This window comes from Oreochromis niloticus, linkage group LG2 (genome assembly GCF_001858045.2).
Source record: "Oreochromis niloticus isolate F11D_XX linkage group LG2, O_niloticus_UMD_NMBU, whole genome shotgun sequence".
NCBI lineage: Eukaryota > Metazoa > Chordata > Actinopteri > Cichliformes > Cichlidae > Oreochromis > Oreochromis niloticus.
Genome location: NC_031966.2, coordinates 34,253,662 through 34,280,369, shown reverse-complemented (window position 1 = coordinate 34,280,369; position 26,708 = coordinate 34,253,662). Strand labels below are relative to the sequence as shown.

Genomic DNA, 26,708 nt, shown 5'->3' with positions numbered 1-26,708 from the left:
TTTTCTGAGAGCGCTTATGCTTTAAGAGTGCACACCAATTACTCAGCTGCCTACACATTACACTTGCAGGAGCTGCTTACTCATCGACACCCGTATCACGAAGCTCCGGGAAGTTTGGAGTCAGCAGTGGTGGCGATTTCTGCCTCAGCACTTGGTGATTATGCAAGCTTTAATCATCTTGGATGACTTATTGCAAAGAGATAATGATTAAGAAGTGCAACAACACATATTTTACAGACTGACAGTAGCATCCTGATAGAGTACGGCCCTTGAACACAGTCAGAGCTTTAGAATGACCTGTTTTTGCACAAATGTTTGTAAATCTTGTAAATCTAGACCACATGACCTCAATTCACTGAAAACTGACTGACTGAGCTTGAGCTAGAGTAATTAATCAGATTCATAACTTCTTTCCTTTACCAAACTAATTTAATAAAGACACACTGGACCTGCTCAAGGCCTGTCCCAACTATTGTTGTGTTCCCACAAACATAAATTCATGTTGTTTATAATTCAAACAGTCCCAATACTGTCAAAAAATGAATTCATAACTAAAATACAAAATTCAATATTTCCTTTTATTATGAAATGAAAAGAAAAAAGTGACTTATTCCATCAGTTTTTATGTTCTTTTAATGAAACGTTGCAGCCTGGAAGGCTTGTGCTAAAAGGAAATTAACATATTTACTGATGCATTCTGTAGAGGATGTAGACCAGATCAGCTGTGATCTTATCACATCATGTCTAACCACTGTGAGCATGTCTGTCTCTACTGCAGAGGCTGCTTCAGTTCAAAGAGTCCTGTTCCACCTCTGACTACTTTCCCCACCACCAGGCAGGCTGAGGGTGACACCAGCTGATCATGTGATCCTGAGAGGGGGGGGGGGGGGGGGAGAGAAAGAAGAAGAATACTTTACTTGTGACAACAACACTGAAAATGTCTTTCTACAGTTTTACTTATGATCAAACCCGACTTAGTACATAGAAAAAACACAGAGTCTAACCCTGGTAGACGGGTAGCGACCCTCGTAAAGTGGGATTTCTCTTCAGTTTTCTATGCATTATCAATGTTGTCATCCTTACCTAGCATGGTAGCCTGCTTGAGGAATTTGTAGCTGGTCTCGAAGGTCATTTGCTGCAGAGGAGAGGAGTTGGACCGGATTGCATGCCGGTTCAGTGGCTTATATACACCTTCATAGCACATGTAGTCTGCTACCACTGATAGATGTCTGGGGTCAACTTCAATACCTGGAGAGAGATGGAGGAAATCTGAGTGGTTCTGAGAGCACTGTTGGTGTGGGGGGTTCTGAGTGTGAGTCTAAGTAAGCGCATGTTTACCATAGACAGCAAAGACATTTTTGATCTCTTTCTCTATGACCTTCAGAGCCACCTCAATCCCATATGTCTTCGCCATGGCGTGCACCTCATTGGAGTACAGTCTGTTGATGTCCAATATCTGGAGGAAAATAAATGGAGCTGCAGTGTTGGGACAACTGAACACATGCAGTCTGGTAAGACTGAGCAACACGAATACAATAAGAAACTGCAGAGGAGATATCGTCACAGTTATTCTCTGTATTTCTCCCATCCAAGTACTAACCAAGCCCAACCCTGCTTAGCTTCCGAGATCAGATGAGATCGGGAGTGCTCAGGGTGGTATAGCTGTAAGCATGCTCTGTATTTCTGATTGGACCAATCAAAATGTAGCTAGAGGAATCTTATCTGTAAACCAGCAACTGTAATTCTGACCAGCTATTAACCTCCACTTAATTTAGAAAGGCTTGCAGATGTACAAAAAACCAAAAAGCCTCGCTTATAAGCACGGCATCATTTCAATTCCACCACCTACATCACTGTACTTGAAGATTTCATGCATGTTGATTCCCTCAGTGTTGAGAACCGTTTCCTTTTCTCCGGTCTTTGTTGTCGTTTCGCTGAGCAGGCAGCGCGTCAGGCCCTTGGTCTCCATGATGACGGCGTTCTGGGCCAGCGACGTCAGCACCGAGGTCAGATCAAAGTGCACCTTGCTCACAGGTAATGCCAGGTCAACCTATGAAGGGGGCAGATGAGAGTTAATCTACTTCCTGTAGCCGCATACCTTAGCGTCATGCGTGTCAGTGCAATCGCACAACGTCGTAATTTCCAAAAGTCCTCAGTTATACAAAATTACAGGCTAAAAACTCTCGCAAGGATCGATGCACAGGTTGTCTTCTGGAGGCAGATCGTCTTTCACACCAACCCTCTGGACTACCATTATCACTCTTCACTGTGGTCTTCAGCATCCTGTATCCAGTACATTCACTGTCCTCCTCTGCACATGTCCAAACCATCACATCCTCACCAAACACTTCAACCTAAGCTGGTTCCTCTCACGCACAGATTTCTAATCCAGTCACCTCCAGCAACACTCCTGAGTATCCTTGAGTAGATGGACATGTGCAAACTCTATTTATTGTTTTTTTCTTTCTTTTTTTAGTTTTTATTGTGGCAAACTTCATCAGTTACTCATGCAGTTTAGAGATGAACGCTGCAAACCACAAATCTACCAGTTCACACATTCACAGCAGCCACAGTAAGAGACTTTGTAACTTTCCTCTTTTTGAAAAGGCACTTGATAATGTGAGCCAATGATGTATCTTACAGTAATTACACTTAAGAAGGAAACTTGGTGGGAAATGTGCTTAATTCTTCCATTCATGATTTCCTTCCTGCTCTTCTATCCTTCCTGCTCTTCTATGCAAACTGAGTGAAACTAGCATGACCAAAAGTAGAGGAAACAGTTGCTTTTCAACACATTAATGTCAACAGATATCTGCACAAAGAGAGCCAAACATCTTTGCCCGTGTGTGTGTGTGTGTGTGTGTGTGTGTGTGTGTGTGTGTGTGTGTGTGTGTGTCCTCTACCCTGACACAGACAATAAAAAAAAGCACTAGAGGAAATACCAGCTACTTTAAACTTTCAGCTGCAACGAAGCAACAAAGTGAGCCATCTCTAAGAGGAAGCCAGTGTTCTTTTTTCGGAATCCACCACTCTGACACGCACACACTCACCTCACACCAGAGTTCATGCTTGTGGTCATAGCTGTATCTCTCTATGGCTGGGTTTGACTCCAGCACAGAGTTCACTCTCATCTGCGACTCTGCTCCTTCCACTCGTTTTTCTCCCTTCTTCCGCTTCTCGGTTCTCCTCCCGTTAGCTTGAGGCTCCTCCACAGCCTTTGTCTCGGCAGTCTCCTCCGCCTCTTCCACGCCCTGGTCCTCTTTATCCTCGGGGTCATCGCCATCGTCTTCCTCCTCGCTTTCATAGTCCACCTGCAAAAAAACGAGCCCGCTGATCTCTCTGGCCTTTTGGTAGCATACTGAACAGGAAGCACGTTTCTTTGTGAAATAAACTGATATCAAACATCAAACAAAGGAACACCCATTTTAACTTTTAAAAGAGGCAACCCTTAAATCAAACTGAACATATTTGAGAATGATAGTTAATCGTGGACCACAGAAACCTCGAGGTGCACGGCCTCGCAGACCGAAACTTTCCACCATACTTCACTGTCTGCACTCCTTTGTCTTTGCATATTATGTTGATCATCTGACAAACCAGAGGCAGTCTGACACCGAGGGTTCGTTGTGTTAAAGCACATATGTTAAATTTGTTAAATGTGTTAGCGTTTAACACATGTGCTGCATCGGCTCAGATACAACACATGTGTGAATTTTGACATGTTGTGTTTAAAAAACAAACAAACCCAAAAAACCACATTGTGTCCAAATTCACTTTCAGTGTGTCCAACACATTTTTTGTGTCATTCTTTAAACACATCCTTTGTAAGAGTGTATGAGTCTTACAAGTGTGGCGCGTATTGTAAACATATAAAAAGTCCTGAATGAAGATTAAAAATGTCATGTGACATTTCACCTCTGACCCCGCCTTCAAAGTCAACAGACTGATCTGAAGGCTAGAATGACAATAATGTTATACAGCCTGAAAACGATATTTCTTACTGCTATTGTTTGTACTGACAACACACAGACACACAGGGAAGCACATGTTCAAACGAGGACATTACTTTGGACGTCTGACCTTTTCTTCAAGGTAAAATAAATAAAAACTACTTATTGGCAAAATTTAGGAAATAATACTGATATATGAGGATTCACATGTGACCTCCGACCTCATGTCTACGTTTCACGTCTGTTGTGTATTGTTTTTAGATGTGGGACCGTTTCCAGTTTCCTTGTACTATTGGCCTGGATATGACAGTGCAATGACAATAAACGTCTTGATGCATTCTCAATCATCCAGGAAAGTAAATCTCCAAAAGTTGAATCTGTTCATCTGGACGTAGCGTTTTGTGGGAGAAACGTTTCGTCACTCATCCAAGTGACTTCTTCAGTCTCAGCTGACTGCAGGTTTCCCCAAACCTTATAAACAGTACATTTGCATAATGGCTGAAACCAGCCCACTGAAGGAACAATGGGCTGTGAGGTCAGTTCCTTAATCATAATTATGCAAAAGACCATCTCTGAATTGAGGAGGGGGCCTAAGGGCACATCTTTCGCCATCTTACAATGCTGTGATTGCAGCCATTCCCCAACTCTCTGTGAATGGTACTCATGGCCATTGATCAGTGTTCTTTGATCAGTGGGTTTTGGTCAGTGATTGTTGATCAATGGTCATGGGAATTTGCATAATTATGATTAAGGAACTGACCTCCCAGCCCATTGTTCCTTCAGTGGGCTGGTTTCAGTCATTATGCAAATGTACTGTTTATAAGGTTTGGGGAAACCTGCAGTCAGCTGAGACTGAAGACGTCACTTGGATGAGTGACGAAACGTTTCTCCCACAAAACGCTACGTCCAGATGAACAGATTCAACTTTTGGACAATGACAATAAAGAATTATCTTTCATGTGTTGCGTCTTTAAAGCAGTTTTTCCCAACCACTTTGCCGTGGCACGTAGGTGTGTCGTGAGAAATGATCAGGTGTGCTGTGGAAGATTATCTAGTTCTGCCTGATTAGTACTCTAAGCGATCAGCGCGAATTCTCTTCCACTAGAGGGCAGTACAACTACCTGCTTTAATCAATGAGCTGCCAACTGCCAGTAAAACAGAAGAAGATGAAGAAGAAATTACATAATAGTCATGCTGTGAGACGACTCAGCGCGTAATAGCAATAGATAAATATTTGAAAAGAAAAAGCAGTCAGTCTGACCCGAATCCTGGAGAAAACAGACCCAGGTGAAGGCCCTAGCATGAGTAGTGGTCAGAAGAAAGCAAAAAAAGTGTACTGGGGACAAACCGAGCTAACTCCACTATACCTGGCGCGCAGGGAAAAATGATCAATAAGTTTTTTATGCCATTTTTGTTTGGCGGTGTGATTTTTTTTTAATGTGAAATATGTGCTGCGGCTCCAAAAGGTTGGGAAACACTGTTTTAAAGTAATGTGAAGAAGAAGAGAATGAGCTGCCTACTCAGTTAGAAATATACTATAGCATCATTTTATATAATAAACTCAAGTTATTGATTCTATTTTTAAATCAATATCTGTTATCCAAAACCCACTACTACATATTTTCATATACAACACAATGGTGTTCCCTTCAGAGTAAAGACTGCACAGAGTGAGCAGCCTTGGTGGAGGTTTGTACCCTCTGAGTGATTCTTGTTCTACACACTCTAAGCTTTATCCATCTCACATTAGTGTCTTGTGTAGAATCATTGAACGGCCCAACATGCATGTTTTTAAACTCTGAGAGGAAGGTGGACTACAAGCTAAGCTAAGAAAGCAAACATCATACTGGCTAAACAGAAGCACTTGGCAAGTCTGTAGGCTTCTACTGTTAAAATGAGTACGTGGAGTGGATCAGTACCAAACTGTTCAAAAAAAGACTCCAACGTCATCCCAGCGGAGGACTCCCCCGCTTCATATTTAAAGATCTCGCGCACGGTCTCTAGTTTCCTGTTTCTGTCAGCCTCTCCACGATTGCCCACTGGCAGCTGCGACAGGCAGGAAAGTGAGCGGGCTTCAAGCACACACCACATTTCTTATCTTCATACCTCCTCTTCCTGTTTGCCTTTCCTCTTCGCATCCGAAGCATCAGTATCTCCTTCATTCTCCTGGTCGTCAACGATCTCTCGCTCCTGCTCTTCCTCTCCATCATCTAACTGCAGAATGACGATGTGACAAAGGTTTCATTGTTTTTCGCAGAGGGAAAGAAAATGTTTAAACACCACATGTGCTTTAAATGCTTCAAAAGAACACTGAATTAAAAAACAGACCCCTCCTGAGGCAGCTGCTCCATCGCCGTCATCGTCCCGGTCTCTGGCGGTGGCCCTCCTGGTCTCCACAGCGATGGAGGCCAGCTTGGCAGAGCGCTTCTTTATGGCTTCGAGGAGGAGACGGAAGAACCTGGAAGGGCGAAACAAAGTGTGAGGAACAATGACAGTGCTTCCTTTATGGCACAGTGGAACAGACACACACCTTGTTTCCATGTAGTGGAGGATCTGCTGGGGTGACAACAGCCTATCATCAGAGTAGCGCTCTGGAGGCAGGAAATGGAAGGTGATTTTGAACACCCGCAGCTTGTTGTGATTTTCAATTCGCAGCGTCTCAATCACATCCACCTTCTGCAGCACCTGCTCACACACACACACACACACACACACACACACACACACACACACACACACACACACACACACACACACACACACACACACAGCTGCAGTGAGTTCCTCCCGGTCATTCCTCACATGCAGTCACAGTTAATGACAGGCAGGATCAGGGAACATGTGCCAGGCAATAAAGATTAGAGGGAGTGAAAATTGGGAAGGTGAATAAACAAACAAAGAAAACTTGCCACAGAACCGATTCCTACCTCAGCTAGGCACACCCGGGCCAATTTCTTACGAAGCACCTTCACCCTCTTCAAAGCTCTCTTGTTGTTGAGCACTGGAACGCTCATCATGGGGGTTTTAATGTTGGCGCTGGCCACCATCAGGATCTCTCTCAGACTTTGAGGAGGACACACAAAATGAGAAACTGAAGGAAGGTATAGAAGAAGGCTTTGACAGACAAAACAAAAGCCTCTGACACAGGGATGCCGCCAGCAACCTGCTGCACACGTAGTGTCACCCAACCTTAATGTGAGTATGAACTAAAAATACAGTTTGCCATTAAAATCCATTTTAAGGGTCTGATTGAGATCCAGACCCTTTACAGCCTTTCCATTTGTACTTAAGACACAGCTAACTGGAAACAACGTGTTGGCCCACCTTTCAATTTCATTAAGGAGTGTGCAATTTTGTTCAGAATTTTCTTTTTTGAAGTTGCCTTATTGCTTTTCGACTGGTTCAACCAGCAGCTCATGCTTCCTTCGGCCCACACTTCTTTTGAATCAACCAAGTGCAACAGCTTATTAAAGTCTGCAAAGACTCTTTTAACGGCACTATCACACTGTTGTGCCCCCACATTTGCACTGAGAATGAGTCATTACCGAGGTATTCCCAAAGTGACGTTCATCTCTCCTCTGCCAGCAAAGTGGAAGGTGTTGAGAGTCATCTGGGTGGAGGGCTCGCCTATGGACTGAGCTGCCAGCAGACCCACAGCTTCACCTGGGTCACACAGCGAGCGCTGCCACTTATAATGCAGCAGCTGGCGAAGGCTGAGGACAAAACCAGAAAGTTATAGCCTGCACAAGCATCATCTGTCCCAGCCGTTTCCAGCTGTTCTAGGTACATGAGCGTAAAAACCTCTTTGTCTATGTTTAGCCTCAAATTACACAAAGAAAGCTTTCAGTTTTCATTCACACGAACGTGCTGTCATTACTTTATTTGGTGGTTCTGGTCCTTCATTTTATTAGAAATGCACTTCTGTGAGCTTTCTTTTCGATCAGGACTCTGTGCGTCCCCCTTTAACAGGAACAGTTTTATCAGGCTTTCACATTACTGTGTAGAAATATTTGGACCACTCCTCTTGGCAACTTTACTTTGCTGGCATTTGTTTACACACAGCTCTCGTAAATTTCAGGCAGACTCAGGTTTGGACTTTGAGCGCTTACCAGCACTTTATCTTTTTTTCAGCTGCTCTCTTTTAGATTTGCTGCTGTGCTCTGATTGCTGCCATGTTGCATAACCCTATTTTGGCCAAACTGTCAGCCTAACCCTCTAAGAACACTTTGTATAGACAGTTTGTGGTCAGCTCGATCACTGCAAGGTGCCCAGGTCCTGTGGCTGGAACTGGAAATGATCACCGCTCCACCACTTTGTCTGATGCTTGTCCTGATATGCTGTGTGGCATTTGTGCAGATGCAGCTTTGCTAACCACTGCTGTGGTTCTTTTGTAGAAGAGGGGTTTTCCTGGAAGCCAAACAAGCCTTTTACTGTTTCTTTCTTTCTTTGTATATATATATCTATATATATATATATATATATCTATATATATTATATATATATATATATCTATATATATCTATATATATATCTATATCTATATCTATATATATATATATATCTATATCTATATATATATCTATATATATATATATATCTATATATATATATATATATATATATATATCTATATATATATATATATATATATATATATATCTATATATATATATATATATATATATTATACATACATACATACATACACACACACACACACACACATATATATATATACACACATACATATATATCTATTTTTTTATTTGTATTTTAGATTCTCTAGAACTGTAATAGGCATTTGTCCCCATTTGAACACTCAGACACTGAATACCTGTGTGTGTCCAGTCTGTCTTGGCTCACAGTGTCTCTGCTCTGCAGGTACTTCTCTGTGATGCCATGAAAGTTTTCAGACACTGATCCAAAGCAGACATCAGGCCTAAACAGGCCCAGCGACGGCTCCGGGCAGCGGGAGGACTTCCTGCAGTATTTGGATCTGCTAGCTTCATCCAGAGTGTGCCATTGTTGTACAAGCTGAGAAGTGAACAGAATTCAGTCCGCTGTTTGTTTCGACTACATCGCAGGTCAGGAGTTCACGTTATACGATATGTGCTGAGGAAGAGCAAACGTACCTGCTGCACAGCAGGATTTCTGCCAGAGTCGGACTCTGCTTCATCAGTCTGTTTTAATTTTGCCAGCTTCTTCTGGGAAAAAAGCAAAAACGCTCCTGGCAGAGACGAAAACACGGAAACACAAACATTAGTTACGGAGGCAATGCACAAATATTTCATGCAACTATTTACTGGACTCTCCTGATGAAGCTGCTGCTACGACCTACAACAGCTCAAAGTGGTATTTTAGACAATTTTTCACTTTTTTAAAACAAAAAGAAAAACAAAATCATGTTTTACAATCAAACTGTGTGATTGGAAAGAGTTGGACAGACATGTCAAACATCAGCCCTGGTCGAAGATTTTTCACTCAGCGTATCTCGACTGAAAGTATCATTCAGCAAATATGTGGGAAATGATTTCCCTGCAAAGACAAACATTTTACATACCACTCCGTGGACATGCTAACTCTCTCTTTGCTTTCCAGCGCTGGATGGCAGCAAAGTGCTTAGTGGCACTCTGAGGGTCTAAACGTGCTAAAACCTCATCCAGGCCCTGAGACCTCCTGATGACCTGGCAGGAAGGGAAACACACGTCTGCGTCATTCAAACTGGCATTGTGCACAGTAAGTCATTCCCTCTGCACGTCACTGTCACTTATTGTTAGAAAATATACTAGAGGGTTACCTAGGCAACCGGAGTCTGCCAAGCATCAACTTGAAAGAACGGTGCAAAAAAAAAAATCAGTTCCTGTCTGCTATGGCGTTATTTTTGTGCCTCTATTCTGATCACAGACTTGGATGTAAAAATTCTGATTGGCTGTTTTGGTCTCCTAAATCCAGCTAAATCCAGTGGAGTGGTTTGGTTTAAACTAGATTACAAACCAATAACGGTCTCAAAATATATATATATGTTTAAAATAAAATAATCAAACACACTAACCAAAAATGGATTTAGCTACATTCTGGACCGTGTTTCTGGAATGCAGTAGCTAGCGAGCTGATTGGAGACTGTAACAACCAATCAGAATTTTTGCATCCAAGTCTGTGATTGGTTGGTTTTGTGGCACAGTTATAACGGTGTACAGAAAGAGTTGAGCAGCACGGAGCAGAGATGTTGAGAGCGTGAGCGACACACTGAGAGCAGGTCTGCAGATGTCTGTCAGCACACAGAGCAGAGATCTGAGTGAGAGGGGCTGTTACTGTGTGTGTATATGGATAATAGCAAACACTGAAATAGACTTCTTGCACACAGCAATAAATTTTATTCACTAAAATTAAACTTTTCTTCGCTCAAAACAATTTTCTCCTCAAGATGCAACATTTGCACTTGCAAATATTTTTATGTGCGCTCAGAATAGAGGCACAAAAATAACGCCATAGTCTGGGTGCATTCAGATTAATGTAGCTTAGCTTTCTTTTTGTAGGTTCATGCTAAACTAAGCTAACAGTTAACACATATTTAGAGTTTTGTTAACAGCTGGGCTAATACAACAAATCGTCATGGAAACTGCAGAGTATTATCTGAGTTGCTGAGCACTAATGTGCTTGTATGCAGTACATATTTATCCCCAGTGGCTGTGTGGAAACACACCGAGGCCCATGAACTACACCTTCACTGTGGCAGCCAGTTTGGCCAGTACCAACCACTGAGGGGGAAGCACTGAATTTGACGAGGCTGCGATCTTCCACAGCACTATCACAGGGATCTGTAATGTGGCTGTGAATCAACAAACGGTTTGTGTCCAAAGTTAAGGTTCCGGTTAACAAGTTGTTTACCATCCAAACCTTTTTACAACTTGTCAAGCTGTACACAGACAGTATGCAGTAGATAAAACACTGAGCCAGCCATGGGTGGTAAAGGCTCAAGTTTAGCTTTGCAGCACTACCTTGATATGTGGACCGTCTCAGAATACCATTCACATCATCGCTGTGCTCGTACCTCATAGTTGTCTTCTATGAAGGGGAACTGTCTTGGTTGCAGGAACTGAGTTTTGGGGATATCTAGTCCGTCCTCGCCGTACAGGAACTGGACCACAGAGCCATCGCTGTCTCTTACCGTCAGGTCATACTGCACTACCAAACCCTCCAGATGCTTTATGACACATCTGCAGAGGAAATAGTTTGAAGAAGGCAGAGGGGCAGATGTGCCATATTAATGACCTTACACTGTGTTTGAAACGCCTACATTTGATATTCTCTGCTGCTCACTTGCACACATTGCCACATGGAAGCAACATTTCCCTCTGAAATCAAATCAACTTCCTTCGGTCTTTGGTTACAAATCCTCATCTCTGTTTGTGTTCATTCCAAAACCAAGACTCATGCTTTATTATCGTGCTGGCATGCAAAGACAATAACAAAGCTCACAGCAGTGCACATATGAATGCTGTTCAGAAATCCTGTCAACTCAGATTTGAATAATGTTTCATTTGCACAGCACTCATTGCTGGCAAAAATGACAGTCAGTAAAATTTGTATAATATTTGCATTTCTTACCACAGACAGACACAGTGAGCATTTCTGTGTTTTTTGGGGCTTGTTTTAGTAAAACGTTTGTTACCTCTGCAGATATCCTGATCTGGATGTTTTCACGGCCGTGTCGACCAGTCCTTCTCTGCCAGCCATGCAGTGGAAGAAAAACTCCTGAGGACAAGAATTACACAAAGGGAGACGAAAGAAATGCATCATGAAGGAAGGAAGTATTCAAATCCTGCGCTGTGCCACTGCAGACTCTGATCAGGCGCCTCATATTTGCCTTTATTATCTTTCAACTGTGCCCAACAGAAGCAGAGTTTAAAAAACCCCCATCAGCACCAAAGCTGAACTGTAAGGAGCTGATCCTTAGCAGCGAGGTTTAGATCTCTTTGAGGGCAGAAAACCATTTTTAAAACAGAGACTTCTCCTGATCACAGACTGCGGTGGTTAATTGGTTAATTCTCCTCCTTTGTGTGGTTTGTTTGTGCAGGTGAGAACAAAGTAATCGCACAAAACGACCGCACTGGGATCCTTTGGAGGAAGTGGTCTCAGTGGGTTATCAAATAAACAGTGGTTCTTTTATGGTGTGAGTGTGAGCTGCCCTCAATGCAGAGCAAACAGCATTTTTGTGTCCTGCAGGTATGTATGGTTTGTATTTTGGGGTGACTATAGATGTGCAACGTCTGTGCAGGCTAGCAATTAGCTGTGACATGCAGAGAAGTCATTACAGACAAACTGTTTAACAGCACAGCTAACCTGACTCTTGGGCAATAGTTAAGCTCAGACAGCTCAAGGTGAGTGTGTGCATCAAAACCTACGTTAAAACTATGTAAAACTGTGTATTTATTATGTTCTTGTGGTTTATTGAATACAGATGAATGTTGAAAAGACAACTTTATTCATTTACAGCTGATCAAAAGTTTAGGACCACATGGCTTTAAAAGGCCAAATCTGTGGAAAAATGTGGATTCATTGTCATTTTCTGTCAGGTAGTCACACTGTCAGGATGTTCTGATGGCAAAGGAAACGTTCCCTTTTTGATCGTGGTCGGGTTGTTGAACTGCATAAGCAGGGTCTCTCACAGCACCATCACTGCTGAGGTGGGACGCAGTAAAACAGTCATTTGGAATTTCTTAAATGATCCTGAGGGTTATGGAACAAAAAAGTCACGTGGAAGACCCAAAAAAATGTCACCAGTGCTGAGCCGGAGGATCCAATCAGCTGTCCATCAAGACACTGGACGATCCTCGACCCAAATTAAGGCCGTTACTGGTGCCATCCTGCATGTTCCCCTGATCTAAATCCAACTGAGAACCTTTGGGGATGGATGGCAAGGGAAGTTTACAGAAACAGTGGACGCCCTTCGTGCGGCCGTCTTCACCACTTGGAGAAACGTTTCCACTCACCTCATGGAAACGCTTACATCAAGCATGCCGCAACGAATTTTTGAAGTGATCAACAATAAGGGTGGAGCTGCTCATCACTGAGTTCAGGACCTTTGATTTCTGTTTTGGGGGGTTTACGGGGTTTTTTGGAGGTGTGGTCCTAAACTTTGGATCAGCTGTAAAACAGCCTGTTTCAGTTTAAGAGTTGTTTTCAATAAACGGCATGCTCAAAAAGATGTTTTGTCTCACTCCCATTTCTTCTTTTTGCATGTTGAAGCTCGACTTGGAATCTTTTTAAGATCCAACCATGCAAAATATGATTTTTTGCCATTTTTCAAGTGGTCTTAAACTTTTGATTGGGGATGTATCTAAAACCTACAAGACAACTCAATGTTCAAAATATCAACGTCTCCTACCTCCTTAAGTAACGTTATTAAAAACCAGCTTAACCTGGCCGCCCAACAGGAGCTATCCTGTAAAAGTGACTTTTAAATGTTACCTGTGGTTTGATGCCTGTGAGGAATCTTCCAGAAACAAAGCCCCCAGCACCGGGCGCGGGGTCATAGGGCTGGAAGCACGGCAAGAATTTCCCAGAGGGCATCAGTGGAGGCCTACGGCCCTCCAACTCAATCTGACCAAGCAGACAGGAAATCTGAAACACACACAAACACACAGGGCAGGACATTTGTAGCTTCACACACCTGGATATCAAATCATGAGGAAAGCCAAGGTGAATGTGAGAGGGAGGGGAGGGGCGTACCTGCATGGTGTTCACTGTAGACCCCTTGGCTCCTGATTGGACCATCAGCTGGAGGTTGTTGTCTGGGAAAGAGGTGTGCAGTCCGACTGGCATACATACCTAACAGCATACAAAACAATGTGCACACAGCATTAAACCACAACACGGAGTGAAAACTGTCTGCTGAGGGTGTCTGAGTTATAGAAAGGAATGATCAGATACTATAGAAGATGCAATTAAAATAGATAAATCCATAATGTTGTTAAAATAGTCTCAATAAACAAACATGACAATGCTACAGCCCGACGATAAAGCTGATCTACAGGATGAGATTAGACGTTTTCTGTTTGGAGCATTAAACCAACTATTCTTAAAGCAAACAAAAGAGGAACAATGTGGCTCTTAAACAGCAGTGACAGGTTACCTTGTTGATATCATTGTTCACTTGGTTTGCCACTTCTTTGAACTTGTGGTCGGCCGTGATGAAGTCTCTCTGGTCTGGGTTCAGGTGAGCATCCTGCCAGCGACTCTGAGCCTCGGCTTGGTCCACGTTGGAGGGCAGATTAAAAGCAGCCTGGAGCGCCTGAGTGACAAAAAGAACAAAGGAAAAACAAAAAAAAAGGCTATTTTTCACAAACATCAAATTTCCTGTCACCCCTACGTGGACGATGCACAGTTTTACCTTTCTCTAAGACCAGGTGTTGACAGTACGCTGCAGAAAGTCTCAGAGCGTCTTAGCCACACACATTGCTGGATGTCTCTGAACTTTCTCAAATTAAATCATGTCAAAACCGACATTATAATTTTCTGTAAGCAAGACTCTGTCAGTCTCATAAGAAACAACTTGGCCCCACTATCAGCTAATGTACACCCCCATGTAAAAAATCTTGGTTTCATTTTCGATTCTACCCTCAAGCTGGACAAATAAAGTCAGTTGTTCGTGGCAGTTTTTTCAGGAGCATTTCTAAACTCAAAGATATCCTGTCATCTAAAGACCTGGACACTGTTATCCATGCCTTCATATCATCACGTCTCGATTACTTTAACTCTCTCTACTTAGGCATCTGTCACTCAAGCCTGTCCCGCCTACCAGAAAGACAGAGTATCACTCCGATACTCGCATCTTTACACTGGCTGCCAGAATTGATTTCAAGGTTTTATTATTTGTTTTTAAAGCTGGTTTGGCCCCAGGTTACATCTCTGATGTCCTTAGCCTGCACCTACCCTCTCGAACGCTGGACTCCTCCAGTCAGATGCTTTCATTAGTTCCACGCTCCCAGTTCCAATCTAGAGGTGATGGGGCTTTCTCCATCGCCGCCCTGAGACAGTCTTCCCTCTTTTATAAAATCCTCTTCCTCCTTGGAAGTCTTCAAATCAAATCTGAAGACCTACCTATTTTCCAAGGCTTTTGGATCTCTTTTATTCTGGTCTATTATCTCATTGGATGATGTTTGCATGTGTGTATATGTATGTGCACATTTGCATGTACACATATATTCTTACAAACATTTATATATTAAAACATTTTAAGACATAATGTTTTTCATCTTATCTATTTTATTATTTTTTATTTGATTTTATTATCCCTCTGTTCAGCACTTTGGCTGACACTCAATGTCCTTTAAATGTGCTATATAAATAAAGTTGACTTGAATCTTTAAGCCACTATGTGGACAATCTGAAAATATGTAGACTTTGCTGCCCCCTAGTGGAAATCACCTAATGCAACAACTAGTTGCAGATTATTATCACCATAATGTGAGTGAAGCAGATAACACTGATTGATCTATCAAGAGGATGTTTTATGGTGGTTAACAGCTAACCACAGCTTCCTTTTTTCCATTAATTAGACACATCTGCTATAGCTGACAGTGTCACACTGCACACTACACAGCATTACACGCCTCATCTGATCTTTGTGTGGCTCTCACATCTCACCACAGCTACCACCACAGCTTCACCTCATTCTTGTCATTCCCACCTGCAGCCTACTATCACTATGTTTCACTGATGTTTGCATTCACACGTCCTCAGTACAAATGTGTCTTATAACACGTGTTTCCCGGTGTATTCACGGCTCTAGAGTACCACCAATCTGGTCACATAGGCGACCTAATTTATGGTGCGACTAAAAAAATCCTAGGTCACACCGGTGCAACCAGCCATTCGAGTACAAAAAAGAAAGTCTCATCAACACACACGTTATGCCCATATCACGGTCTTCACCGAATCAGCGAGATGTCGGCTTTCTCACCCGACACGGACACGCCGTCGGGCTGCTCTAAGCTCAGTGTACTTCAAGAACAGTGTTCAAACCCAAATCTCTGTTTTCTGCATTATTCGTTCGCTTATTACGCACGAGTCGTGTACATCGCTGTCAGACGCTGTTTTTTTCTCTCCAAAAATGATATCCGACAGTAAAGCCTCATTTCTGCTGTTTAATAGCGAAGAAATGTGATTTTTTAAAATGATGCCAAATTGCAAAACCCTCAGCTGTGTCTGTAATCAAACCTCTGTAACATTGCTTCACTTCAGCAGCATCAGGTAAAGTTCAGATGATGATTCATGGTTTTCTTCACTTTTTGTTCTACTGCAGAATATTATTTAAAGTTATCTGCTATAAAATCTCCTTCATGTTTTTCTGTTTTATCCTCAGTTACTTTCACACAAAGGCCTCTGCTGTGATGCTCACACCTCTGATGATGTCTCACATGTATCAGTGCTGATAAATGATCAGAATTATAATATTTCTGACTGTCTGAGTCAAAACTGAATTGAATCGGTAGCTTGTGAATCGGAATCGAATGGATTATCGAAGTCAGTGATGATACCCAGCCCTAGTGAGCAGCCTAGGCCCCACAGAAGTGGATGTAGCTGTGTTTGTTACGTTAAGGCCTGATCCGTCTGAAATTCACAGCCAGTGCTCGGACACGGAGCCATCGACCTCTGAACGCTGAAAAAGCACAGTGTATCCAGAAAACACATATGCTGCGATAAATGCACCGCCCAAGTGTCCCGGTGCACCTAAGAATGCTGAAACGTCAGCATTGATGAAGCGTTAGTGTGGACACAGCAGAACTGGAAACAGCCTTACACACACACGCTTAATGACTGTGTACAGGTAAGCGTAGTATAATCACTGTGTGCAGTACATATTTATCCCCACAGGCTATGTCCCAGCACCATGGGGCCCATGAACTACACCTTTACTGTGGCAGCTATTTTGGCCAGTGGCGTCCAGGAAGGAGGAAGCACTGAATTTGACAAAGCTGCAGTTTAGTCTTTCTGTGGTGTCAAATGGTGTGTTCATGCTCGCAGGCTGTTCAGTGAAGGCCACATTAGCTTTACTCACTTTGGTTCCAATCTTCAGCGACTCCTTAATAATTTTCTTCCTCCGCTTGTTGGCGCCTGGTTTTACCAGGATGTCCTCCACACCTGGGAAACAGGTAAAAGGAAAAAATTACTGTTTCTGTTCGTTGTACTTTATGCTCGATGGTTACATTATTTTTCCCCATAAAACTAAAAACTACCAGGGTGAAAATGATTACGCAGTTGTGCGTCCTTTTTGCTGCCTGCAGTTGTTTCACACACGTCTCCTGAGCAACCCCAGCCTCTCCTTCAACCTCTGCAGATCCTCCAGATTTGATCGTCTTCTAGCAGGACCCTGGTCTTTGCCTCGCCCGACAGATTTTAAAGTCAGGACGTTGTGCAGCAACGCTCACTTTGGTCTTCACCAGGACGTGTGTTTGGGTCGCTGTCATGTGGGACGACGCACTCTGGGGTCCAGGGTATAATTGGCCATTTTTGACTACTTTTGGTTTGACCTCTATATTTCACCTTTAAAAACTGTTCATCTTGCATTGTGTGGTATCATTCTTTTCAGCACAACCTCAAATATCTTAAATTGGAGTTATTTTTTCATTTTGACATACTGAAGTAGCACAACTGATCTAAATTCAGACAAAAAATTGAAAATCCAAACAGAAAAAAGGGATATTTTTTACTGTGAAAACCACAAACATGTTTAACGAATCATTTTCATAACTTGAAATGCAAATAGAAATTGTACATTTCTAAAAATTGTGCACAAGTTTTGCAAACAACAAAGTTATATGGTACTATTTATGTAAAAATGCAGCCAAGGCGTTTTTTATATAACCATTTAAAACTATTTCCAGAACAATCAGGTGTTCTGCATCAAATAAGAAGGCAAACAAATGATTTATGCAACTCCAAAGAATCGTTTGTGTCTGCTCTAAGACAGAGGAGAGCAGCACAGGGATAAACCTGCAGGTCTGACAGCAGGAGGTGGATCAGCCCAGTTTTCCACCTGGAGACAGCGTTTACACTGGAATCTGCCTTTGGTGGCTTTTTGGAGCAACTGTGACGTTCAGCAGTACAACTGACACACAAACAAAACAACGACTACACTACACACTAACTACACACTAACTATAGCCTCCAAACACGCTACCCGTCACAAATCTCTCACGTATCAAAACTCGCTCTCTCTCTTTCTTTCTCTCGCCGCCGTCACTCCTACACCAAATGCCACATGTTGCCATATCATTTTTTGATTGGACGACATGGTACATTTTTCCACCAACAGGGAAGGGCTGTTTTTTCTTTTTTCCACTCACAAGCGGAGAGTGTTTGCTGGCGCTGTCCGTAGAAAACGCCGCTTGTACCGTTTCTTCCCGCTATAAACAACGTCGGTTTATTCAGAAAAAAACATTGCTATCATAACTCTGGTTTTACGTGGCCTATCAACGCAATTTAAAAACTGGTATATAGTTTGAAGTCCACACTTTCGACCTAAGTTGAAATGGAGACTCTGTGTCGCTGCATCTCGTTGCTGTGTCGTCTTAAATTGGTCATGTGATTTTGACGCGTGTCAGTCGACCCCAGAGGGTTAAAGTGTTCTTCACACATCCTTCATGGTTCCTTCTACCTTGATGAGATTCCCAGTTCCAGACACACTGAAGCGTCCCCACAGCATAAATAATACTCCCACCACCTGCTCTCTCCAAACATCAGCAGCGCTTCTTAGTTTAGCCTCATCTGACCAAAGGACAGCTCGAGTGTGCAGAATCTTTCTCCCGGTTGCCCTCGGTCAGGGGCAGAATAGAGTATGGCCCCGCACTTCAACTTTTGCTGGAGTGTATTGCACTTCTTAGTTTTAACACCAGGGGGAGCTACTGTTGATCAAGGCAGCTGCTCCACCAAAAAGGACAATCACAGAAGAAATTTACCCCCAAGTTACCAAACATGGCAGAACCAAAGAAGCGAAAGGTAGAAAGTGAGTGCAGAAAACTTCAGACACGGTGGGAGAGTGAATATTTCTTCAAAGAATTCAAGGGGACGTGTGTCTGTTTGATCTGCACTGAAACTGTGGCAGTTATGAAATAGAGAACAGGATTCACATGGTTTATCTGGCCTTCAGTGTTGTTCTGCACACTTTAAATTACCCTCTTAAATCCCAGCTGTTTGAGCTGATGGGACAGTGGAAAGCAAACACCACACACACTCACATGCCCCTTTAACACTTCCTAGAAAGACAACATGAGAGCTGAGGATTATAAAGCTTGGATGCCACAGACGCCGCACAGCTGCTAATTGTTTTGCGGGGAGTGGACGAGAGCACGAGTACTTTAGGTGAGTAAAAATATATTCCACAGTACCCGTGTGTTAATAAGCATGCATGTGCAGGTACACACGCTTCAAATATCAATAATGCGCATCAATTCTGTCACTACCCTGCTTTTTGCGCACCACTTTCTTATATGCGTTTTTCTTGTTAACACACAGAGTACACACCGCTGTGCACAGCGCACGCACACACAAAGTCAGCTGATCTCATCTGATGCAGATCTGCTCCTTGGTCAGGTGACATTTGTCTGGATTTTTGGCACGAGTGGCGTACGATGAGCACCGCGGCTGGATGGCCCGATTTACATACCCAGCGCAGCTGATACTCACCAGAATAATTCACTAAAACTATATGCACTCCTGTTATTAAGTCCAGTTCAGTCTGTTAATGTTGATAACCGTTTCAAACGAACGTTAGGTGTGTTTCTAAGCCTAAGAACTTAAATAACAAGCTTGAAATTTCCCCTTTATTGTTTTTTCTCTGTGCTGTAAATCTTCTGTCCAAGAAGAAATCTGCTGCTGTTCTGAGAATGAGCTACCAAAGCTTTCTCTGAATAAGTCAATAAAGATCCATTTATGGAAAGCTGTGATGAAGGCAGTTTTGTCTTTAGCTATATTCAACAATATAAGACATTTGACCACTTTTAAGTGATTCTTCTAACTTTAATACACTACAGTTAAGGTTATATACCTAATTTCTAGTAAGTGGCCCCGCCCCTCCTATATTTTTAGGCATGTGGCCCTCAGTGAAAAAAGTTTGGACACCCCTGCCCTCGGTGTACCTGACACGTTTGTGTGATTGCAGTAATACTAACAGGGTTCAGGGGAGGGACGAGTAACTTTGGGTCAGTATCCAGGTTCTTACCCAGCGTGAAGCCTCTGTAGAGCTGCAGGTATGCAGTGAAGAGTCGAGCCAGACAGCTGAGCAGTTTGCCGCTGGTTTCCCCTCCATAGAGCTCATAGCAGCAGTGCACCAAACCGTAAGCCGAGGAGCCATAATGAGCTTTGTCCAGAACCCCAACTAACAGCTCCCCCTGACGAATCACCACCTGAACACAAAGAAAGAAGAGGAGGAGCAAGCGTCAACGCCCCGAACCAAAGCAAATACACGATCCTCGGCCTCCTTTAGTAACTGAGTAATTCGAGTATTTTTGGGTCGAAGAGTGTACATACCTGAGAGTCACACATGCTCTCGGGTTGGTACCCTGGAGTGGCTCGTGGCGGGACCTGGATCCACGCCTTACTAGGAATTTTTGATTTGCCAGCCAGGTTGAGAGGCACAGCTTTCTCTGGGATCACATTCAGCAGGAGGGTCGACACCACCTATGAGGAGCACCGAAATCATCACACAAGAGATGTAGAAGCCATGAATTCCTTATTTTTAGTATTAGAGTTCAAGACGATGGATAATTAACACGCTGACCTTTGACTAAACTCAGTATCGCTTTCATTCAGCTTCCAGCGTCACGCTGAAAGCTGAAAAGCTTCTATTAAAACCAAAAATCAAATGTAGGTTCGCTCACCTGTTTTCCCGTCCATAGCGGCTGCGGTTTGATTATGGCTGGAGGAAGTAACTTCACCCTGCCCGGCTTGTCTGTCAGCCCTCTGTACACCAGCTCTGTGTACTGGTCTTTGGTGAAGAAGCAGCCTCGTATTGTCATCTTTGTTCCTGATACCATGTGGTCCTGGATCAGGCCTGCTAAAGGTTTACCATCCTGAGGAGGGAAGAATGAGAAGGTAAAACCTGCAGTTCAAGAGAGGAAGGAGGTCCTTACTCCAGCTTCACAGTGGAGTACTTCGATGCACGCGATGCAGCGTTGACTTGCATAAAAATCAAAGCAGGTTTGGGAGTTGAGTTTTAGTCCATCTTTAACCCCAAAAGGTCCAACCAGCACATCTTTAATAACAGCAGCTCAGACCAGAACCCCACCTGCACCTCACTGGTTAATTTGTGTCTTTTTAACATCAACACACATCCATTAAATTTATTGTTTTGGCCCCAAAGAAGCTGCCTAATAATTCATGCACACATAAATAAAGACTTTTGATCTCTTACGGCCACAACTTCCCTCACTCCACATAACAGGTCACCTGATGTGCTTAGATCCAATAGTCATTCAGGGTTGTGCAACTAATATTAAATCAGTCCGTCTTCTAGTAAAAGTGAAGGTTGTTGCTAAGCTCATTAGAGCCAGAGGCTGTATGTCCATAAACAGCAGTCTCCCCCTGCTGGCCATTAGAAATAATAGAAGTTTAAAGGGTTTTTATTCATGGTCATCTTACATGTCCAGTCTGTTTCTAACATTTTGCAGCTATAATCCCCGAGAGTGTCGGGCTGCAGTGTTAACTGTGAATCCTGTGAATGTTCTGCATACACACACATACCTTGGGGACGAGGTACTGCTGGTCAGTGCTGACTAATGTGTAGGCCTCGGCTCGGCCCAGCTCACTTTGAGGGAAGTGAGCGTTCATTTCATCCCCATCAAAGTCAGCATTGTAAGCTTTACAGTTGGCGTAATGGAGCCTCAGCACCTGGAAGATCGAGTTGAGATCAAGTACAGATCAAAGTAATCCACAAAGCACGGCGGCTGAGGAGCTCGGAGCTACCTTCTCTCCTGGTAAGATGCGTGCACAGTGGGCTTGGATGGAGGGTCTGTGCAGAGTCGGCTGTCTGTTGAGCAACAAAACATCTCCGTTCTTTATGTGTCGATTCACCTGAGCAGACGAAACGCAGCTAGTGAGCGCTCACGCAGAGGGTTAAATCTGTGACTGACTGCCATTTCAATCCACGCAGCTGACTTACGATCTTCATGGGCATCTTGTGTGGACCCGGAGAGGGCGTCAGCAGCTCCTTGGCCACAGCCTCCCTCTGTGCGAGGCAGGTGGGGGAGAGGATGGTTTTCCTGCCGTCCTCGTTTATCACCATGGAGGCACCGGGGTGAACGTTGGGCCCGTTGAGAACGGCCTGCCGGAGCTCCTTCACATTCCAGGGAGTGACTGGCTGAGGGTAGGTCAGCTTGGTGGCGAAAACCTGCACGGATACACAAAACAGCCAGAAAACTTTGAGCTCCAGTCCTGATACCATTTTGATCTCCTCTTCTTTGACAAAGTTAGGGACGTACCATAGGTATTCCTATCTCGTTGGTGCCTATGTACATGTCTGGGCAGATGACAGATCTTGCGGCGTAGTCCACTCGTTTGCCCATCATGTGTTTCCGAAATAATCCGTCTTTCTTCTCAAGGATCTGTAACGTAATGTGAGAAACTGTAAGGTTTACCTGCCTAAACCCTGGTCAGCTGTGCTCGTGCTGGTGTGCAGCGAGGTACCTGTCTGATCCCAGGGTATTTCTCCGTCATCAGTTTGTCCATGTCGCTGTCAAAGACGATGTTGACGTGGCTCTGGAGGCGGACCCACACGTTGTACAGTTTATCTGTTAGAGTCGCTCCCTGGATCCCGGACAGAAACGACTGGTCCGTCTGCTCGAGAGCCTGAAAAGAACCACATCCACTCTGCCATCACAATCTGGATGGAAGAAACTGCTCAGCTTCTTACACTCTTCATGTTTCATCGTCTCTGACTCACCTCTGTCTCTGGGATAATTTTCTCGCCAGCTATGAGGGCCAGGAGTTTTCTTATGATGTCACAGTCCTTCATGACAGCCTGCATGTTCACTGTCTGACCGTTAGTAAACATCTGGTCACCCAGGCGATTGATTGGACGATACCTGACAGGGAGGGGATGAGGAGTGTAGTGTTTGAATAGAAAAAAGCTGCTCGTACAGCAGTAACAGATTACAGGTCGGAGTGGTAGGTGTTTCAGTGTAAAAGAAACAGGTGCTACTCTGCCAGCTGCATAATGTTGTACCTGCATGGCGGGACCACAAGCAGCTCCAGGAAGAAGAGGTCAGGGTAGAAACTGCTTCCCCCTTCTTTGGACCACATGCTCTCCTCCAGCCCAGAGAACAGACACTTGAGGAAGAAACCTGAAGAAATAACACTAGTAATGCTTTGAATTCTGCACGCACGCACAAACTAAAGTTTCATGGCTGTGAGGCGTCCACACATCGCATGTGTATTTGTATGAGAGCATGAACACATTCTTAATAAGTTCAGAGCAAAAATAGACAACAGCAAAAGCCAAAGGGATCTCTAATACTCTATTTTTTAAAAGCTTGTTACATTGTATTTTACACATATGTAACGAGCACCTTCTTTCATGTAGCCTCTCTAACACACACCAAAGCCAAACATTTAGCTTTAAATACTCAGCAATGCTGTAATCTCCTCACTGAAACTGGAGTAAGCATCATATTTCAATACACAACAACCTTTCAGCACAATGAGGCTTGACGGAGCTGAAAGGCAGCTGAAGTTCTCTCTTGTCTTAATGGGAGACTTTGGCCAATCACAGGTGTTTTCCTACTAGATCACAGGTTAAACAGTACACGCTGATCTGGGAGAATAGACTTTAAATCTCACATGCAGCTGAAAGTCAGGGTTGACTTTTAAGCCCACAAGAGACATGTAGGTAAATGTCTGTGTTCGTCTGGAGGGAGGGGCTTAGAAGAGCTTTAAACATGTAACCTGGAGCCTTTATTTCTGGCCTACCTTCCTTTTCCCACACTTTGTTGACGTGCTCTCGAGCAGTACTGGCAGTCATGTAGACTCTCTTTCCACGCAGCAGATCGTCTGCAGGGAGACATCGTTACGGGTCAGAGTCAGAGGAGGTGCACGCAGCCACCATTAAAACAGATGTATATCAAGTCCACCACAAAGCACAATTAACCAGACGTTTGTTCAGCAGTTACACTGCATGAAAGAAAAGGCGAGTTACGCAGCAGCCGTCGAGCTAACAGAGTCAGCTTGGTTTTGCGGCACGCGTCGGGACTGTGCTGTGTTTGGTCCGTTTATCTGCATTTTCAGAAAACACTGCTCACCTTCAGTTTTGTCACTGGTTTGAGCTCCTGATGGCATCGTGACAATCAGCTTACTGTTGTGTTCATGACGCACTGTAGACCTGCCACAACTACACAAACACACACACGGTGCATGATTACAGCATGAACGTCACAGTAAGGGACAATATACTGTCTATATGTAAGTATAAACCTCCCCATTATCATCTATTACATTACAGTGAGGGATAATTAAACTTCGACTTGAACACGACTTTAGACCAACACTTTTCAACACTGACATCCAGTAAAGTCACTTTATTTGCTGAAATCATAAACAGGATGAATATCAGCTGATAGATGTGTGCATCGAGTTACCCGCAGTGAGGACACTTCCTGGTTTTCATATGGATCTTCCAGAAGTCGTTTATCATACTGCCTTTCTTCTCAACCAAGTGCTTAATCTGAAACACACACATACCAAATAAACAGAAAAACTGCACAGCTGACACAAATGCACATCGCAATCTGATTTAAGTGCGGTTTTATTTCATTCACAAACATCTCCATGCATTTCTTCATACGTCTCTTAGTGCGTACTCACAGGTTTGGTGTCCTCTGAACTCGCGCCGTTCATTCCAACTGTGGCGTCTGTAAACTCCTGCAGCACCTGCACGACCTCATCGACAGTCGCTTTGACATTCTCCTCCATGTACTAACACAAACACACACACAGAGTCAAATGAATGAATCAAACATAAAGAGAGAAACCTGTGATAATTACAAAGCACAGAGAGGCAGAAGTGAAAAAACAAAACAGTGAAAGACCCCATCGTAGGAGTGCAAACTCAGTCAACTTCTTTTTAAATCCCTTGCAAAACTAACCTCACTTATCAGCACTAGTTCGCTCTGTTTACTACACCTGGCCCTGTGTCGGTGCACATCATGCCATTGTGAGTGCAGAACCCACCTGGCCGAGAACTTGTTCGATCTGGTAGACCTCCTGCATGGCTCCGTGGTCCAATAACTTGAGCTGGTTCAGCAGCAGGTGCATGGCAGCTCGAGGACATGTTAGCATGTGACACGCCAGACACGAGCCACGGATCAGCAGGTAGAGTTTCTGAAGGAGGAGAGAGGTCAGTGCAGACATTAAGGTGAGGAAGGAAAAGCAGATGCTTAACACTACTACTCTTTGTAAGTTTCAGCATGCGAACTGCTTACATCAAAGAACAATGGATTGTACACAGGTAGAGGTAACTCTATGTGTCCAAGGTGGCCTGGGCAGTTGTTGAAATCCTGACAGCAGGTTGAACACACCTGGGTAAAAGCAGCAACACAGCACCATGAAAACATGAAAACAACACGTTCAACTGATCGTTATTTATTCCAAAATCTACGGATTCCAGGACACTATGGGCCCTTTTTGGTGGATTCCTTCCTGAAACTTTAGCTGTACAGGCATAAAACCTAAATGGGAAACAAAATGGTACAGACTAATCTGTGACAAATGCGTCGTCATGTCTGAAGATCTTAGAGATGTACCTCTTTGGTGTCTGCTGGTCCCAGAGCCAGATCATACAAGCCGTTTGGGGCCACATTCCCAACACCATCCAGGAACCTGAAGTTAGTGATGGCCTTCACACTCAACTTCCTGCATGAGGGAAATTCGCAAAACAGATAGATTACTAGAAATGCACCAATTTGTAAGCCAAACCTCAGCTTTCCAACAACAGGCACATCAAGGTTTCACTGGCTATTTTTGAGTCATGGTTCATAAAGAAAGTTCAGATCGGACATTTTTGGCATTATGTCTTTATTACAGTTATACTGAATTTCTAGCAGCTCTTGGGTCTGTTCCGAATAGATGCATATCTGTGTTTACTCGATGACACGTTCTTTATCACAGCATAATGTGAGGCTGGACTGTAAAGTAGAACAGCACAGTAATAGCCTTATAACAGGAGGTCCTGACTGTCATTTACACGTTTCACAGATGAACACACAATAATAACAACAACTAGAAGATTATATTATGCACTTTGTGAAAAGCCAGAACTTATCATCATGCTGTCGCTTGCGTGTTGTTTTGAACTAACACTTAGCGCGTAGCTAAAAACCTAACGACCATCTCTCTCACCTTATCTCTTCGGCGGAGTAAATGCCAAACGACATGCCTTCCAAACGCCGCCATGGCACTTCTTTTCCGAACAACATCTTCTTTGACGGGGAAATATTAGCACTTTTTGCCCGTTTACAGAGATTACTTCATGGCGCTCAGTGAGAAGCTATTCCTCCTGTATCACACGTGGGGCCGTAACACGTAAGTTTCCACGACAGGGGAGACACGAATAGGTATGACTAAACTTTCCACAACACTTGCTGGATGTTTAAAGTTTAAATTAGCACACTTAAGGATAAATATTCGTTTTCGTTCTATGTGAAAGGGAAAAGTGCACTATATCCTCCAAAATGTCACTACTTGTTATTTAACACCCCCCTCGTC

The 26,708-nt window shown here is 43.5% G+C and overlaps 1 protein-coding gene and 2 non-coding genes across 3 annotated transcripts; all 3 read right to left on the bottom strand.

Moving 5' to 3' along the window:
* Window positions 1-559: 559 nt before the first annotated feature.
* polr1a (RNA polymerase I subunit A) lies at window positions 560-26,483 on the bottom strand. The gene is made up of 37 exons (XM_005456367.4): window positions 26,343-26,483; window positions 25,748-25,856; window positions 25,427-25,522; window positions 25,176-25,325; window positions 24,810-24,920; window positions 24,584-24,669; window positions 24,248-24,336; window positions 23,919-23,999; window positions 23,176-23,293; window positions 22,894-23,035; window positions 22,638-22,799; window positions 22,433-22,555; window positions 22,114-22,341; window positions 21,918-22,025; window positions 21,696-21,842; window positions 20,834-21,025; window positions 20,484-20,633; window positions 20,176-20,359; window positions 17,014-17,096; window positions 14,086-14,244; window positions 13,683-13,781; window positions 13,422-13,574; window positions 11,623-11,705; window positions 11,002-11,167; window positions 9,511-9,634; window positions 9,083-9,177; window positions 8,785-8,984; window positions 7,496-7,663; window positions 6,878-7,013; window positions 6,481-6,635; window positions 6,279-6,408; window positions 6,057-6,164; window positions 3,051-3,311; window positions 1,850-2,050; window positions 1,339-1,456; window positions 1,084-1,248; window positions 560-870 (listed from the first exon to the last, which is right to left on the bottom strand). Exons 1-37 carry the CDS (start codon window positions 26,417-26,419, stop codon window positions 770-772), a joined length of 5,058 nt encoding a protein of 1,685 aa, XP_005456424.1. The 5' UTR covers window positions 26,420-26,483; the 3' UTR covers window positions 560-769.
* On the bottom strand, window positions 10,606-10,742 carry LOC112842509 (small nucleolar RNA SNORA5). Its single transcript, XR_003214310.1, has one exon. It is a non-coding gene; the product is annotated as a small nucleolar RNA SNORA5 (small nucleolar RNA).
* Window positions 16,799-16,935, bottom strand: LOC112842508 (small nucleolar RNA SNORA5). The gene has a single exon (XR_003214309.1). It is a non-coding gene; the product is annotated as a small nucleolar RNA SNORA5 (small nucleolar RNA).
* Window positions 26,484-26,708: the final 225 nt, after the last annotated feature.